Genomic DNA, 17,577 nt, shown 5'->3' on the forward strand with positions numbered 1-17,577 from the left:
ATAAAATAATTTTTTACTCAAGAAATTTAACATTTTCAAAAACCGGGAATTCATACCAAAATTATGTTTCTATCAGCTATACGTTACATATTAATTTTATTTTCTGAAAATATTTTTCCACTTAAATACAAAAATTTCTCCAACAAAACACAAAGTATCAACAAAAAACGCCAATCCCAAGCTCATCCAAATCCATTTCAGGTCCTCCAATTTCATTGGTTGCAACTGCAATTGTCCTTTAAAACCATAATTTAACTTTTTGATTCTTCCAACTTCGACCAACTCATAAAAAGCTCTTCCAATCCAATAATCCAACAATCCAGCCGATTGAGTTTCCATAATAAGAAAATTCAATATTTTCTTATAAATTGAATTTTCATTTATAGCAATTGCCGATTGTATACTATTTAACAAACACAATTCATCAGACCAACGAAACAATTGTTGACCAAAGAAATTTTGCTGATTTTTATAAAGTTGCCAATTGTCTTCATTTAGTGTGTAGGCATATTTGGTGTTTAGACTATCTCGGACTTCTATAAAAGTCTTGAAATTATCTTCCTTTTCAAATATATTGGAATATTTTTGTTCAAAAATAGGTTTTTGTTTTACCAAAAACCCTTCAATATCAGTTCTTTTGCAGTAGATTTTTATACCAGACGATTGAAGCATTTCAAAAGATTTAATCATTTTTTCCCTTGGTGGTTGGGTCATAAAGGACTGAAGAAATGCATCGTACGAAGTAACAATTATAATTCCAAGGAGGAAGATTAACGAATAGATGATTTTTGTACCTTTTGAGCAGCTTGGTAGTACAGAAAATGACTGTCCAAGAATTCCACGAAAACCATCCAAATTAATGAAGAAAATATCGCGCTTGGTAAAAGGTCGTTGTGATTTCGTTAACTCAGCAGCTCTCAGCAGCATAGATAAAATTATAAGTACCATTATTGTTATAAGAAAAGAATCCCAATAAAACACTGAAACAAACACTTTAGAAATGGGTATATTCGATTCTATTGGCAGCATTACTCCCCAGTCATATATACGATACGGATATGAAAACCATTCGTTTGGATTCATTAAAGCAACGGGTCCAGCAGCGGCTATTTCAAGTGAGCCATTGAGCACAAATTGGTATAAACTAAGAGGTGATAGTGATAAATCTATGTTCGAAGTATTCAATCTGGCGTTATGCTTCTTAGCCAGAGCCTTGAAAATATGTCCAACAAGACCTCCAATAACTATTTCACCATCAAAATTTTCTGATACGATCACTGATGGCTCATGACCTCCGAAAAGAGCTGGTAACGTAACTCCACGAAGGTTCCTCATTCGATTTGGAAAAATTCTTGAATCTTTTTCCCAGTCAAGCTCTTCGATTATAAATTCACCAAAATTGTTATAACTGTAGTAAGTCGATGAGAAATTTTGAAAAACCGCTATAACATTAACCATTTTATTCTGCCAACAGAAATTGAAAAGTTTCTGTAGTTCCAAGTCATTTCTGGAAGAATTCGGCAGTAAAAATATTGTTTTACAAAATCGAAGATGTTGAAGATATTCCAAAAATCTTTGAAGAAATAGTATGTCACTCGAATCAAATTGAACAATGGTAAGAATATTTTCATTGAATTGTTTCTTTAAATAAAATGATGTAGTTTCAGTTGAAAGTATAACTGGAATGTTTAGTAACGTAGAAATATTTCGTATGAGTATGTCATTAATATCATTGGAGAGTAGTTTTTTTGATGATTTCAAAATAAAAACGCTTTCAAATCCTTCTTGTTTTTGTAGATTTTTGATTAAACTTAGAAAATTTGAGTTGAGTTCTAATTTTGCTTTCAGAAATTCAGCGGCAGAGACAGAAATGAAAAGTAGAATACTCGAAGAGAGTAAAAACATGATTTTTCCTAAAGAATTTGGAGTTGTATTTTGTATAACTTTTGTTCTCCAAAGAATCGACTGAAAAAAGAAACAAGACTACCGGAAGAACAAAATATTACTGAAGACAATAATATGTGTTCCATTCTTATACGAACGATAACCTTGTTATTACTTATTTGAATGGAAGGGTGTTTGTTGTTCAAGAAGATACTATGTTTGCCAAGTTGTATTACCTTCTTATTATCAAAAGTCTTCAATTATAGTAGCTTCAATTAGAATTATTAAAAGCAAATCAAAGCAAAGCCTTTCTTAAATATGAAAGGAAAAAGGGTTATAAGTAAATTTATTATTTATTCGAATTCAATTTTGACCGATACAGAAAATTCCAGTGTTTTTTTTTTTTTGAGTATTTTGATAACTTCTTACTGAATGTACTTTGAAACCTCAACAATAAGTAAAAAAATAGCTACATACAACAGTAAAAATAAAATAAAAAAAAGTTTAAAGACTCGGAATGTTGGATCAAATCAATACATTTCAGTGATAGGTTTTTAAATTTTTAAATGTAATAGTTGTTTCATTTATTTCTTATACCTATTTACAAGAACTTAGCTAAACAAACTTATGTATTTAAATTCATTAAAAATTAGTTTATTAATTCATTAAAATTAATAAATCAAAAATGAACAATTAGTGATATAAGATAAAATAAAGTTAAATCAATCTTAAAGTGCTCTAGGTAAAAGTGATATCAAGTGTCAAAAAAAAGATCAGTTTTTACCTTTATCTCTGATTTGATATTGTTTTTTTTTACTTTTTTGGCTATATTTTTATGAACAGTATAAATTTAATACATTTATCTATAACAATTAGATTATTAAAAAACTTTGAAATCCGTGAAAAAATTTTGCGCAAAAAAAAATTGTTTCTCTCGTTATTCGTTCAAATATGTATAGTTTTGAAAATCCATGCATGCACATCAAGGTGTTCCACGCTTGTATCGGAAAAATAAAATTTTCAAAAAGTAGACGGATCAGCCCCCAGTTTTGTTCCACATCTTCTTGGTATCATATACTGGTGAATATTCAACTTCCTATCATGTATAGAAGGGGTGCTGATCGATATTGAAAAATTGTATTTTATTTGAAAAAAAGTAAAAAATTAAAATTTTCTTTAATTAATTAATAATTTCTAGTGCCACTTCCAAGTAAATTTCGTTGTTAAGTTAGTACATAGACCTCTCATTGGGACCTTTTCCTCAATAAATACTATAAAATTTATTAACTACACCGGCACACAAAAATAAAGAAGTGTCATGTACCAGAAACCAGACCTATCTTTCAATACACATGTTTTTTGACCCGCTGAATCGGAATTTCTAGTCCGTTTGGCCCTGTCACCCTCCAGTTTTGAGTAAAATGCAAAAAAAAACTCAAAAAAAGGAATTTGTTTGCCTTTTTTTGGTCTTTTTTGCATTTTCCTCAAACCTGGAGGGTGTTCGGACAAAACGGACTTGAAATTTAAATTCAGCGGGTCCAAAAACATATAGAAAGATAGGTCTAGGAAAGATACAACTTTTTTTTGTGTGCTGGCACTGCCGTTGTCATCCCCGGCACACAAAAAAAAGGTTTCATGTACCAGGAACCAGACCTATCTTTCTATATGTTTTTGGATCCGCTGAATTTGAATTTCAAGTCCGTTTTGTCCGAACACCCTCCAGTTTTGAGAAAAATGCAAAAAACTCCAAAAAAGTCATAAAAATTCAAACAAAATGCAGTCACAGCTCAAAACTGTAGGGTGACCGGGCCAAACGGACATGAAATTTGGATTCAGTGAGCCCAAAAACATATAGAAAGATAGGTCTGGTTAATGGTACAGGACACTTTTTTTTGTGTGCAGGGTTATTGCTGACATTTTTTTTCGAAAAAAAAAAAAAAATATTTTATAAAGACCAGTAAAACTTAAATAAAATATTTCCTTAAAATAAAAACAAGATTACGTACAAAACCTAAACATTGAACTGTTATCAGCACCCTCTTGCGCTTAAGATATCGACTTCAAATTTCACAACGTTAATGTTATAGATAATTGGAACAAATTTAGCGGGTGGGCCGCAGAAATGTCTAAAAAAATATTATTTTTTTTTTGACCACCCTAATGCACGTCCGCAATACCTATTAGTCATGTAAGTTACAGATTTTTTGAATATTTTGAAAAATCCTTCAAAAATAAATCACACCTCAAAAAAAGGCTAAAAAATAGGTGTTTTTCAGAAAATCAAATTTTGAAATCTGCCGCCTCTTTATTTGTTTGTTTTAACTTTCAATTGGTAGAAGCTATTTTGTCGAAAAAAATTTCCCCTATACATAATTACCACTTTGTCGGAGGTCTTTTTGTTTTTTTTTTAAACATCTTCGATTTTGTAAACTTGGTTTAGAAATTTTTAAGAATTTTTTCACTACCGACCTACCTTACCTACCTATGTCATTCTTGGAAATTAGGTGAGAAGCGCGGGGAGGGGAAACATTAATCATTCCTATTTTTATTTATATACAATAAGTGTAAGTTTTGTCAAATACCCACGAATTTTTGGTGTAATTGACTGTACCTACCTACCTAAGTAAAATTCTTAAAACAACATTTAATCGACACAAATTTAATTTCGGTGAAAATATGATGTAGGTATCTATTCATTGATTAAAGTGATTGATTACTATTGAGTGATACCCAGTGCCGGATTAGCCTCAAGGCAAACTAGGCAGCTGCCTAGGGGCCCCACTTCAGCTAGGGGCCCCTCGCCCCGACTACGAACAAACAAAATTTCTTAGAGTTGTACCTTCAATAAAAAACAGCATTACATTTGTATTTGTAAAAATAAGAAAAAAGAAGAATAAAAAAACGTTTGCAAATCATTAAACATTAGCCCCGTTCCATTGGAGGTGGTAGTTTACTCATGAGTTGATCTAGTACTATAATTACCACATGATCTTCTACTTCTACCACTGATCTTCTATTTTTTTTTTTTTTTTTTTTATAATGAGCGCGCACTAAAGGGGTTTTGGGTACCCTTAATATACATGTGTTTATAATGAATTATGACTCCCATCCCATCCTGAAGGGCCCAACCCAGCGATGCCAGATTGAGGGATTTTTTCCTGTTTTTTTTTCAGTATTTTTGATTAGGGAAAAATGGAAAATCAACCCAGAACAGTCAGCTCAAAATATATCACGTTTCAATACCAAGACAAATACTGGTCTATTCGAATATTATTCCAACGACATCGAACCAGAGTTTAGTAACGAGATGGTGCCATTAAAGCTCTTCATGTTGCAATCAGATAATATGTCAGAAAAATCTGAGATTGTGCATGCAGAGAAGTTAGAAGTTAATATAGGCACCGTTACAAATTTATTCATAATGAATTACCCCAAATAAAAACATAACTTCGAAAACAGCCAAAATGACGTTTTTTGGCATTTTCTAACGGTAATTTTGACTTCAGATTCGAGTTCAACACATCCAACACTACTAGGAAAGTATATTTTGGTTCTTGTGGCAAAAACCTTGTTGACCAGTGTTATCAATTAAAAAAAAAAAACTAAACCACCCACACGCGTTTTGAACGCGTTTCAAACGCGTTTCGGACGCGTTTCAGATGTGTTTTCCCAGCAAACGCAGAACTACAGAAAAAACCGGTGAAATATGTACGTAAAAGAAGTACTTCTTTTCCACTGAAAAAAGATAGGAGCTCGGGAAAAAAATCAGTTGTATACTTTCTGTATATAAGAATACGTGAAGCAGCTATCTCTTTCTTGCATGCAAGATGAAATAAATTTCCCCTCCATTAATAGTACAGACAAATGTACTTCAAAAGTGCATCAGCGAAGCACTTCTGGAAGTGGTCCTGATGTACATTTTCCAGTACTTTTTTACCTACAGAAAAAGCACTGAAACTTGTACTTTTAAAGTACTTATTTGGAGCACTTTCATGGGTTTATATCCGTACTGCTAAAATCCATATTTTAATTTTATCTGAAAATAAAAAAATCTTCAAAACAAACAAACAATTCTTTTAAACTATTATTTAATATTTTATTGGAAAAACACAAAATAGTTTTTTTTTTTTTTTTGAAAACAAAATACACTTAAAAAAAAAAGATCCATGGGCACGCGACTGTGGCCTGGCCAGTTGAAAAAAATGAAAAAGAAAAAAATACTCTGCGTCTGCAGTCTGCACTTTGGTGGTAGTTTTTGTATCTTGTTTTGATTTTTTTTTTTCTAAATGCTCAAGGCTGAAGCTGCTGTAAACTCAGTCAATGATGTCTGGAATTGATCGCCACTAAAAGACAGAAAAATCAACAACTTTATAATTTATCAATTTTATAATCAGCATACCTTTATTTTCCAAATCAATTGGTGGTTGTTTTTGTATCATTTTTGTATTACTTTTTTTTCTAAATGCACAAGGCTGAGGCTGTGCATTTTGTTTGTGGCGTGCCGAAGAATTTGTGTGGTAGATATTGTTTAGAGAAAATAGTTATCACAAATAACGAATAGCGTTTCGGACGCGTTTCGGACGCGTTTCAGATGTGTTTTGCAAGCGTTTCGGACGCGTTTCAGACGCGTTTTGGACGCGTTTTGGGCGCGTTTCAGATGCGTTTTGGACGCGTTTCAGACGTGTTTCAGACGCGTTTCATACGCGTTTTGGACGCATTTCAGACGCGTTTTGGACGCGTTTCAGACGCGTTTTGGACGCGTTTCGGACCCTTTTCAGACGCGTTTTGGACGCGTTTCAGACGCAATTTGGACGCGTTTCAGATGCGTTTTGGGCGCGTTTCAGGCGCGTTTCGGACGCGTTTCAGGCGCATTTTGGACGCGTTTCGGATGCGTTTCAGACGCGTTTTGGACGCGTTTTGGACAAGTTTCAGACGCGTTTTGGACGCGTTTCAGACCCGTTTCAGACGCGTTTTGTACGCGTTTCAGACGTGTTTCAGACGCGTTTTGGGCGCGTTTCAGATGCGTTTTGAAGCACTTCTGGAAGTGGTCCTGATGTACATTTTCCAGTACTTTTTTATCTACAGAAAAAGCACTGAAACTTGTACTTTTAAAGTACTTATTTGGAGCACTTTCATGGGTTTATATCCGTACTGCTAAAATCCATATTTTAATTTCATCTGAAAATAAAAAAATCTTCAAAACAAACAAACAATTCTTTTAAACTATTATTTAATATTTTATTGGAAAAACACAAAATAGTTTTTTTTTTTTTTGAAAACAAAATACACTTAAAAAAAAAAGATCCTTGGGCACGCGACTGTGGCCTGGCCAGTTAAAAAAAATGAAAAAGAAAAAAATACTCTGCGTCTGCAGTCTGCACTTTGGTGGTAGTTTTTGTATCTTGTTTTGATTTTTTTTTTCTAAATGCTCAAGGCTGAAGCTGCTGTAAACTCAGTCAATGATGTCTGGAATTGATCGCCACTAAAAGACAGAAAAATCAACAACTTTATAATTTATCAATTTTATAATCAGCATACCTTTATTTTCCAAATCAATTGGTGGTTGTTTTTGTATCATTTTTGTATTACTTTTTTTTCTAAATGCACAAGGCTGAGGCTGTGCATTTTGATTGTGGCGTGCCGAAGAATTTGTGTGGTAGATATTGTTTAGAGAAAATAGTTATCACAAATAACGAATAGCGTTTCGGACGCGTTTCGGACGCGTTTCATACGCGTTTTGGACGCGTTTCAGACCTGTTTTGGACGCGTTTCAGACGCGTTTTGGACGCGTTTCGGACCCGTTTCAGACGCGTTTTGGACGCGTTTCAGTTGCGTTTTGGACGCGTTCCAGATGCGTTTTGTTCGCGTTTCAGAGGCGTTTTGGACGCGTTTCAGACGCGTTTTGTACGCGTTTCAGACGCGTTGCAGACGCGTTTTGGACGCGTTTCAGACGCGTTTTGGACGCGTTTCAGACGCGTTTTAGACGCGTTTCGGACGCGATTAACAAGCGTTTTGGACGCGTTTTGGGCGCGTTTAAGATGCGTTTCAGACGCGTTTCGGACGCGTTTCACTCGCGTTTTGGAAGCGTTTCAGACGCGTTTTGGACGCGTTTCAGACGTGTTTCAGACTTGTTTCAAACGCGTTTTAGACGCGTTTTGGACGCGTTTCGGACGCGTTTCAGATGTGTTTCAGACGCGTTTTGGACGCGTTTCAGGCGCGTTTTAGACGCGTTTCGGACGCGATTAACACGCGTTTTGGACGCGTTTTGGGCGCGTTTAAGATGCGTTTCAGACGCGTTTCGGACGCGTTTCAGGCGCGTTTTGGACGCGTTTCAGACGCGTTTCAGACGCGTTTCAAACGCGTTTTGGACGCGTTTTGGACGCGTTTTGGACGCGTTTCGGACGCGTTTCAGATGCGTTTCAGACGCGTTTTGGACGCGTTTCAGTCGCGTTTTTGACACGTTTCAGACGCGTTTTGGACGCGTTTCAGACGTGTTTCAGACGCGTTTCAAACGCGTTTTGGACGCGTTTGGGACGCGTTTCACTCGCGTTTTGGAAGCGTTTCAGACGCGTTTTGGATGCGTTTCAGACGTGTTTCAGACTTGTTTCAAACGCGTTTTAGACGCGTTTTGGACGCGTTACGGACGCGTTTCAGATGTATTTCAGACGCGTTTTGGACGCGTTTCAGGCGCGTTTTAGACGCGTTTCGGACGCGATTAACACGCGTTTTGGACGCGTTTTGGGCGCGTTTAATATGCGTTTCAGACGCGTTTCGGACGTGTTTCAGGCGCGTTTTGGAGGCGTTTCAGACGCGTTTCAGACGTGTTTCAAACGCGTTTTGGACGCGTTTTGGACGCGTTTTGGACGCGTTTCGGACGCGTTTCAGATGCGTTTCAGACGCGTTTTGGACGCGTTTCAGTCGCGTTTTTGACACGTTTCAGACGCGTTTTGGACGCGTTTCAGACGTGTTTCAGACGCGTTTCAAACGCGTTTTGGACGCGTTTCAGACGCGTTTTAGACGCGTTTCGGATGCGATTAACACGCGTTTTGGACGCGTTTTGGGCGCGTTTAAGATGCGTTTCAGACGCGTTTCGGACGCGTTTCAGGCGCGTTTTGGACGCGTTTCAGACGCGTTTCGGACGCGTTTCAGATGCGTTTCAGACGCGTTTCGGACGCGTTTCAGGCGCGTTTTGGACGCGTTTCAGGCGCGTTTTGGACGCGTTTCAGACGCGTTTCGGACGCGTTTCAGATGCGTTTCAGACGCGTTTCGGACGCGTTACAGGCGCGTTTTGGACGCGTTTCAGGCGCGTTTTGGACGCGTTTCAGACGCGTTTTGGACGCGTTTCAGACGCGTTTTGGACGCGTTTCAGACGCGTTTTGGACGCGTTTCAGACGCGTTTTGGGCGCGTTTAAGATGCGTTTCAGTCGCGTTTCGGACGCGTTTCACTCGCGTTTTGGAAGCGTTTCAGACGCGTTTTGGACGCGTTTCAGACGTGTTTCAGACTTGTTTCAAACGCGTTTTAGACGCGTTTTGGACGCGTTTCGGACGCGTTTCAGATGTGTTTCAGACGCGTTTTGGACGCGTTTCAGGCGCGTTTTAGACGCGTTTCGGACGCGATTAACACGCGTTTTGGACGCGTTTTGGGCGCGTTTAAGAAGCGTTTCAGACGCGTTTCGGACGCGTTTCAGGCGCGTTTTGGACGCGTTTCAGACGCGTTTCAGACGCGTTTCAGACGAGATTAACACGCGTTTTGGACGCGTTTTGGGCGCGTTTAAGATGTGTTTCAGACGCGTTTTGGACGCGTTTCAGGCGCGTTTTAGACGCGTTTCGGACGCGATTAACACGCGTTTTGGACGCGTTTTGGGCGCGTTTAAGAAGCGTTTCAGACGCGTTTCGGACGCGTTTCAGGCGCGTTTTGGACGCGTTTCAGACGCGTTTCAGACGCGTTTCAGACGAGATTAACACGCGTTTTGGACGCGTTTTGGGCGCGTTTAAGATGTGTTTCAGACGCGTTTTGGACGCGTTTCAGGCGCGTTTTAGACGCGTTTCGGACGCGATTAACACGCGTTTTGGACGCGTTTTGGGCGCGTTTAAGATGCGTTTCAGACGCGTTTCGGACGCGTTTCAGGCGCGTTTTGGACGCGTTTCGGATGCGTTTCAGACGCGTTTCAGATGCGTTTTGGGCGCGTTTCAGACGCGATTCAGACGCGTTTTGGGCGCGTTTCGGATCCGTTTCAGACGCGTTTTGGACGCGTTTCAGTTGCGTTTTGGCGTTTCAGACGCGTTTTGGACAAGTTTCAGACGCGTTTTGGACGCGTTTCAGATGCGTTTTGGACGCGTTTCAGATGCGTTTTGGGCGCGTTTCAGATGCGTTTTGGAAGCGTTTCAGGCGCGTTTTGGACGCGTTTCAGACGCGCTTTGGACGCGTTTTGGGCGCTTTTTTGGCGCGTTTCAGATGCGTTTTGGACGCGTTTCAGACCTGTTTTGGACGCGTTTCGGACCCGTTTCAGACGCGTTTTGGACGCGTTTCAGTTGCGTTTTGGACGCGTTCCAGATGCGTTTTGTTCGCGTTTCAGAGGCGTTTTGGACGCGTTTCAGACGCATTTTGTTCGCGTTTCAGACGCGTTTCAGACGCGTTTTGGACGCGTTTCAGATGCGTTTTAGACGCGTTTCGGACGCGATTCACACGCGTTTTGGACGCGTTTTGGGCGCGTTTAAGATGCGTTTCAGACGCGTTTCGGACGCGTTTCAGGCGCGTTTTGGACGCGTTTCGGATGCGTTTCAGACGCGTTTCAGATGCGTTTTGGGCGCGTTTCAGACGCGATTCAGACGCGTTTTGGACGCGTTTCGGACCCGTTTCAGACGCGTTTTGGACGCGTTTCAGTTGCGTTTTGGCGTTTCAGACGCGTTTTGGACGCGTTTCAGTCGTGTTTTGGACACGTTTCAGATGCGTTTCAGACGCGTTTTGGGCGCGTTTCAGATGCGTTTTGGACGCGTTTCGGACGCGTTTCAGACGCGTTTCAGACGCGTTTTGGACGCGTTTCAGATGCGTTTTGGGCGCGTTTTGGACGCGTTTTAGACGCGTTTCAGACGCGTTTTGGACGCGTTTCGGACGCGTTTTGGACGCGTTTCAGAAGCGTTTTGGACGCGTTTCAGATGCGTTTTGATGTTTCAGACGCGTTTTGGACGCGTTTTAGTCGCGTTTTGGACGCGTTTCAGATGCGTTTCAGACGCGTTTTGGACGCGTTTCGGACGCGATTCAGACGCGTTTTGGACGCGTTTCGGACGCGTTTGGGACGCGTTTCAGACACGTTTTGGACGCGTTTCGGACGCGATTCAGACTCGTTTTGGACGCGTTTCGGACGCGTTTTGGACGCGTTTCAGAAGCGTTTTGGACGCGTTTCAGTTGCGTTTTGGACGCGTTTCGGATGCGTTTCAGACGCGTTTCAGATGCGTTTTGTTCGCGTTTCAGAGGCGTTTTGGACGCGTTTCAGACGCGTTTTGTTCGCGTTTCAGACGCGTTTCAGACGCGTTTTGGACGCGTTTCAGATGCGTTTTAGACGCGTTTCGGACGCGATTCACACGCGTTTTGGACGCGTTTTGGGCGCGTTTAAGATGCGTTTCAGACGCGTTTCGGACGCGTTTCAGGCGCGTTTTGGACGCGTTTCGGATGCGTTTCAGACGCGTTTCAGATGCGTTTTGGGCGCGTTTCAGACGCGATTCAGACGCGTTTTGGACGCGTTTCGGACCCGTTTCAGACGCGTTTTGGACGCGTTTCAGTTGCGTTTTGGACGCGTTTCGGATGCGTTTCAGACGCGTTTCAGATGCGTTTTAGGCGCGTTTCAGACGCGATTTAGACGAGTTTTGGACGCGTTTCGGACCCGTTTCAGACGCGTTTTGGACGCGTTTCAGTTGCGTTTTGGCGTTTCAGACGCGTTTTGGACAAGTTTCAGACGCGTTTTGGACGCGTTTCAGATGCGTTTTGGACGCGTTTCAGATGCGTTTTGGGCGCGTTTCAGATGCGTTTTGGAAGCGTTTCAGGCGCGTTTGGGACGCGTTTCAGACGCGTTTTGGACGCGTTTCGGACGCGATTCAGACGCGTTTTGGACGCGTTTCAGAAGCGTTTTGGACGCGTTTCAGATGCGTTTTGATGTTTCAGACGCGTTTTAGTCGCGTTTTGGACACGTTTCAGATGCGTTTCAGACGCGTTTTGGACGCGTTTCAGACGCATTTTGGACGCGTTTCAGATGCGTTTTGGACGCGTTTCAGATGCGTTTTGGCGTTTCAGACGCGTTTTGGACGCGTTTCAGTCGCGTTTTGGACACGTTTCAGATGCGTTTCAGACGCCATTTGGACGCGTTTCAGACGCGTTTTGGACGCGTTTCAGACGCGTTTTGGACGCGTTTCGGACGCGTTTTGGACGCGTTTCAGAAGCGTTTTGGACACGTTTCAGATGCGTTTTGGCGTTTCAGACGCGTTTTGGACGCGTTTCGGACGCGATTCAGACGCGTTTTGGACGCGTTTCAGTCGCGTTTTGGACACGTTTCAGATGCGTTTCAGACGCCATTTGGACGCGTTTCAGACGCATTTCGGACGCGTTTCAGATGCGTTTTAGTTCCTGGAACTAGTTCCTCACTCGGAACTAGTTCCACTAGTTCCCCAAAATTAATTTAAACAGTTCCATCGTTCAGACACAGCCACACACAAAAGAAAGAAAGAAGAAGAGGAACAAGAAACAAAACGAATGCGAATATATCTCTGTCTCTGTTTGAAATACACAATACACACACGCATGTCATAGAATTCTCATCCAAAGCCAACACACATGGATGCGAACGAGTTGAGCGCCAAAAATTCACAAACCAAAACCACAACTACTTTCTCATGAATCATGTTCACGGACATGGAACTACATTAATAGTTCCAGTTCCAGGATTTGATGCATTTTATTGAAAAAAAAAACTTAAATTCTAGATAGTTCCGCGGAACTAGTAGGTAGATTAAGTTTGTGTCAACCGACATACGTTTTTCTGGCCGCTTTAAAAGGTAGATTAAGTTTGTTTCAACTGACATAAGTTTTTCTGGCTGCTTTAAACGGCCATCAGGAAAAAATATTCAATATCATACTATTTCTTTTTTTGATGCATTTTCCTGAAAAAAAAACTAAAATTCTAGATAGTTCCGCGGAACTAGTTCCAGGAACTTGTTCCGACCGAAAAAAGAACCGTTCCATTTTCGTTCCGGCTTTGGAACTGTTTTGCGGATCTCTGTTTTGTGTAATTTGCCTTGTCTATAATAATAATAAAATCAAAATTGAAACTTTTTCGTATGATTTCTCTTTCCAGTTTTATAATGAAACCGTAATGCCGACTTATAACGAGTCGATTTTCGCCGTGCGGCGAAGGTTTTTGGCGTCAGTCGATTCGTGTGAACGTAAGCCGCACGCGACTAAAGTGACCATCCCCATACTAGAGTCCTAGTCGACTTAAGCCGTGAGACATATCATGTGGTTAAAATCGACTCGTGAAAAGTCGGGATAGGTATACCTACTTATACCTTTTGAATCTTATATATTTTCTAATAACTTATCGTTAATAAAAATTATCTGTGAACCATCAAGTTGCTTAAATTTTTTTGTTGAGATATCACTACAATATTTATTATAGTTATTTCAAAACTTTTAGTTTACATTTATAAAATGACATGATAGGACACCAGATTATATCCGATTAGTCTCTAGTAAGTTACCTGCACAAATTTCTAACCTAACTTAAAAATAGCTTATGATATTGAAAAAGCATAGGAAAAGGGCCCAAGAATTATTTTGCTTAGAGGCCCATGACATGGTTAATCCGGCACTGGTGATACCCAACAAATCATTACTCTATCTATCAAATTATTTAAATAATTCATGTATAACCCAGAGATGTAAAACAAAATACACGCTCTTGCTTTATATACAAACTTGTTCTCTTCTTTGTAACAACTTCAAATCACGACATTAACAAAAAAAAATGACCCAACGCATGCTTCACGTAACTCTTTAAGCTACATAATACCCAATGCATGTTGTATTAATCTCTGAATCATTTGGATAATACCTTTAGCTATTTCTAATGAATACTTTCTTGTTTATTAACTTGTTTTTTTAATATCATCAATTAAGATTTTTTACGTCATAATTCTACGTGTCGTCGCCGCACCGCATCGTCGTCGTCGGTAGTATCTATCTTATTTTACTATTTCTTTGATTTATTCAAAAACAATATTAAAAATTGAATAAATTAATTTAAATCGTGAATGGAAGCGTAACAAATGCAAACTGAATTGGTTTAAATGTTAAAGAATATGTACATTCTAGAAGTAAGCCAAGATTTTGTCAAGACACGCACACGGCTTTTTATTTCTTCATACATCTTCATAATATTTCCCAATTTATTATTTAATAAAACATAGAATATATCTAGATACATATATATTTTATAGACTACAAATCTGTCTTTCAAATTTATTTTTTAATTTTTTTTTGTTAGATTGTTTTAACTGAAAATCTACAAATTTGTTGTTTTAAAAAGCATTATACGAGTAATTATTTGAGTTCTACTGGTCGTATCTTTAAAAAAGAGAACTTTAAACACAAGGAAAAGGACAGAGCATCATTTTTTTACAAATTAAAATACCGTTGAATTTTTCGTAAAGGATGTATAATCACTTTTTTAACACCCAGAACTCCCTTTCCCCTCCCAGCTCACCAACGAAAAAAAAAATATAATATTTAAACTTATAATTTTTAACAGAGTGTAAGTGCACCTCGAATTCTTATTTTTATGTCAACAAATCCAACTTATGTACCTACATAAACATACATAAATTACAGACCATAAGTTGGTCAAAATTCCCATCGCATGAAATGTTACGTAAAAAGTTTTGAAATTAATTGTTTAGATTTTGTATTTACTTCATATTTATATTTGGCACAAGGTTCAAAAACTAATCGATACATTTTTGTAAGGTCAATCAATGTAACGGTAATTGTAGGTAAAGAAACGAATATGTTGTATGTGAATGAAATACTAATGGCCACATTATAGTAGTTCAATTACCTCAAATTTACTATAGCAAGTCTTAAGTTCGTGTGAATTCGAGATTTTAATCAAACAAATTTGTTGAATTAGATGAATTAAAATGCACGACTGTACTTACAAGCCCTTATGGTTTAAATGATTATTGGTTTTACATTGAAGTTACAAATAAATTAATGATTTAATGAAATATTGTAGCTAATTAATGATTTTAAAAACAATAGTTGTTTTACCGAGTAGGTAGTTTACTTAAAATTTTATAATGACATCAGGCACTATAAAATAAGAGCAACATTATAGCTTAAGCCTAGTACCAATCATTGAGTAAATATATATGGAGGACTAAGAGCTGAAGTGAACCAAGTCACAAAAAGTGAATTCGGAGACATAAAGATTTAAAGTAAATGCGCTACCATTGAATCTTATGGGGAAATATTTTTTTTGAACAGATGAAAATTTGAAACCAAACACTTTTTTGACCAAACTAATGACAGATCTTAATAGAGTTAAACCTTGAAAAAGTTTTGATACCTAATAGATTTGAGACCGTTTCAGGAAATTTCCTCAACTAACGAATTCGGTTTTATTAACTCCAAGTTGACGTTTTCAACTTTCGATCTTAAACTCCAGAGTTGATAAACTTCCAGTTTTCTCAACTTCCCAAAAAAGTAGAAGTTTGCCGACCAAACTCTCAAGAGTTTGCTTCAAATTTGTTTTTTAATTTTTCTGTCAAAATTTTGTTGGCAGTTATTGTGTCAACGAATTAATATTCCAAAGCAAACAAAAATCGAAAAATTAAACACAAAAAAGAATACAAATATGCTATGGATATGACAGATTCAAATTTTAATTTAAATAATTGACAGTTTTTGTTTCATATTTCATAAATATCCCAGTGATATTTTTCAAACTTGAAGTTGACCAACTTTAGATCTTCAACTGGAGAGTTAAGGAATTAATTAGTGATTAAAAAGAAATTACAACTTGCGTTTGAACTCTCATAGTTAAAGTCAACTCTCAATTAGGAAAACTCGAGAATTGGCTTCAAGTTGAGCAATAGTGAAAAAAATGGTCCTAAATTTAAAAATAAATACAAAATAAAAAGAAATTTAAGAGAATAAAAACTGTAACTTTATAGTCCAGTAAAGATAGGAAATCCGACATCGAAAGGCTCTGGAAAATTATTAAGTCATTAATATTTATGGCTTTTGAAAATTGACGACGCGAGAGGCGAGACATTTTTGGAATGGCTGAATTTTAATGGGTCAAAAAGTTTAATTGTTACTTATTTCTAAAGATGGAATTTAGTCGTAAAGTACAAAGGTTTTGTTTAATTAAAATCGTTAGAGCTGCTTTCGAAAAAAAGTTGTTGAAGAATCGAGTCAATGACGCTGTGTTTTTCTCATCGTGTTTTCTTTTTTTTAACCTTTTTAAAACTGTTTCATAATACTGCGAATTTTGTATCTATAGTAAAGCAAAAAAAAAACTAGAAAATAACTAATCTCTCTTCGGATATGAACCCAGACCAAAACAAGTAAGAGGCAGTTTCCTTGTCACCCACGCTAACAGAACTTATGAAACTCAGATATCTTTCATGCATATTTCGATTTATACATGTCCAGTTGATCATTGAAACTATCTTATGTTTGAAGAAACAAAAAAAAAGTTACATCAGTTTCTGCTTCTGAAAGGGTTTGTAAGAAATATGGCTGTAAAAGTAACGACAAAATGAGTACCCGCATGTATACGTTACTTTTGATACTAGTACCCGCATCAATAATATCGTTACTCGTTACTTTCGTATGTTTCGCATATTTCGTATGTTTCGTGTGTTTCGCATGTTTCGTTACTATCGTTACTTTCGCATGCTTCGTGTGTTTCGTACATTTCGTATATTTCATGTATTTGATACGTTTCGTATGTTAGGTATTTTAAATATGTTTCGTACATTGGTATAAGGGTGTAAAAATTTTTTTTTTGAAAAAAACCAAAAACAATTTCTATAATCTAAGCTACATTTTAAGGTCATAAACATTAAAATTAGTTGCGGCATTCTCATGTAATAAGAGTTTATATTGAATTTTTTTCGTTTTTTTTTTAATCAAACGTGGAAACTTTTTTGATTTTTTTCCAAATTTTTAGACTTTGGTAATTTTTTGTTTATATTCTTTCAGTAATCTTATCACAATTCTTTGGAGACCTTTATTTCAAAAGTGCAACGCGCAGATCTCGAAATATTAACACTTCAATACAACCATGTCGAACAATTTTTCATTTATTTTTTCTATTGAGAGTGATTTTCAAACCTCGTTTTCTCTGCTTTTTTTTGTGTTGAAAATTTTGCACCGAAAATAAACTAATTTTTTGAAAAAACAAAAATCTTTTGTACATTCTTAAGCTAAATATCAATACCATTAACACCAAGGCCATAAACAGATTGGTTGCGTCGTGGATATACATATTTCGGCCAAATAGAGAAAATACAAAAACGTCTCTTTTGATATTTCTGTATAAATTATCGATAACACAATGATTATTGAACCTTGGCACTACTGTTTTAATCGAGACAAAAGTAAACTCCAGATAATTATCTGTCGTTAGCATTCTGACT

The 17,577-nt window shown here is 37.8% G+C and overlaps 1 protein-coding gene across 1 annotated transcript; it reads right to left on the reverse strand.

Annotated features, from left to right (window-relative positions):
- Nucleotides 1-61: 61 nt before the first annotated feature.
- Nucleotides 62-1,458, reverse strand: LOC129915114 (uncharacterized). The gene is made up of 3 exons (XM_055994578.1): nucleotides 613-1,458; nucleotides 130-561; nucleotides 62-76 (listed from the first exon to the last, which is right to left on the reverse strand). The coding sequence occupies exons 1-3, from the start codon at nucleotides 1,456-1,458 to the stop codon at nucleotides 62-64; spliced, it is 1,293 nt and encodes a 430-aa protein (XP_055850553.1).
- Between the last annotated feature and the right edge of the window lie 16,119 nt (nucleotides 1,459-17,577).

Source organism: Episyrphus balteatus, chromosome 3 (assembly GCF_945859705.1).
Source record: "Episyrphus balteatus chromosome 3, idEpiBalt1.1, whole genome shotgun sequence".
Classification (NCBI taxonomy): domain Eukaryota; kingdom Metazoa; phylum Arthropoda; class Insecta; order Diptera; family Syrphidae; genus Episyrphus; species Episyrphus balteatus.

What these genes read in the sequence shown, in the direction of transcription:
- LOC129915114 (XM_055994578.1), bottom strand. Translation starts at nt 1,458, where the DNA reads ATGGTTAATGTTATAGCGGTTTTTCAAAATTTCTCATCGACTTACTAC. An exon ending in CTGATATTGAAGGGTTTTTG is followed by an intron (nt 562 to 612) that starts GTAAAACAAAAA and finishes ATATTTGAAAAG; the next exon opens with GAAGATAATTTCAAGACTTT.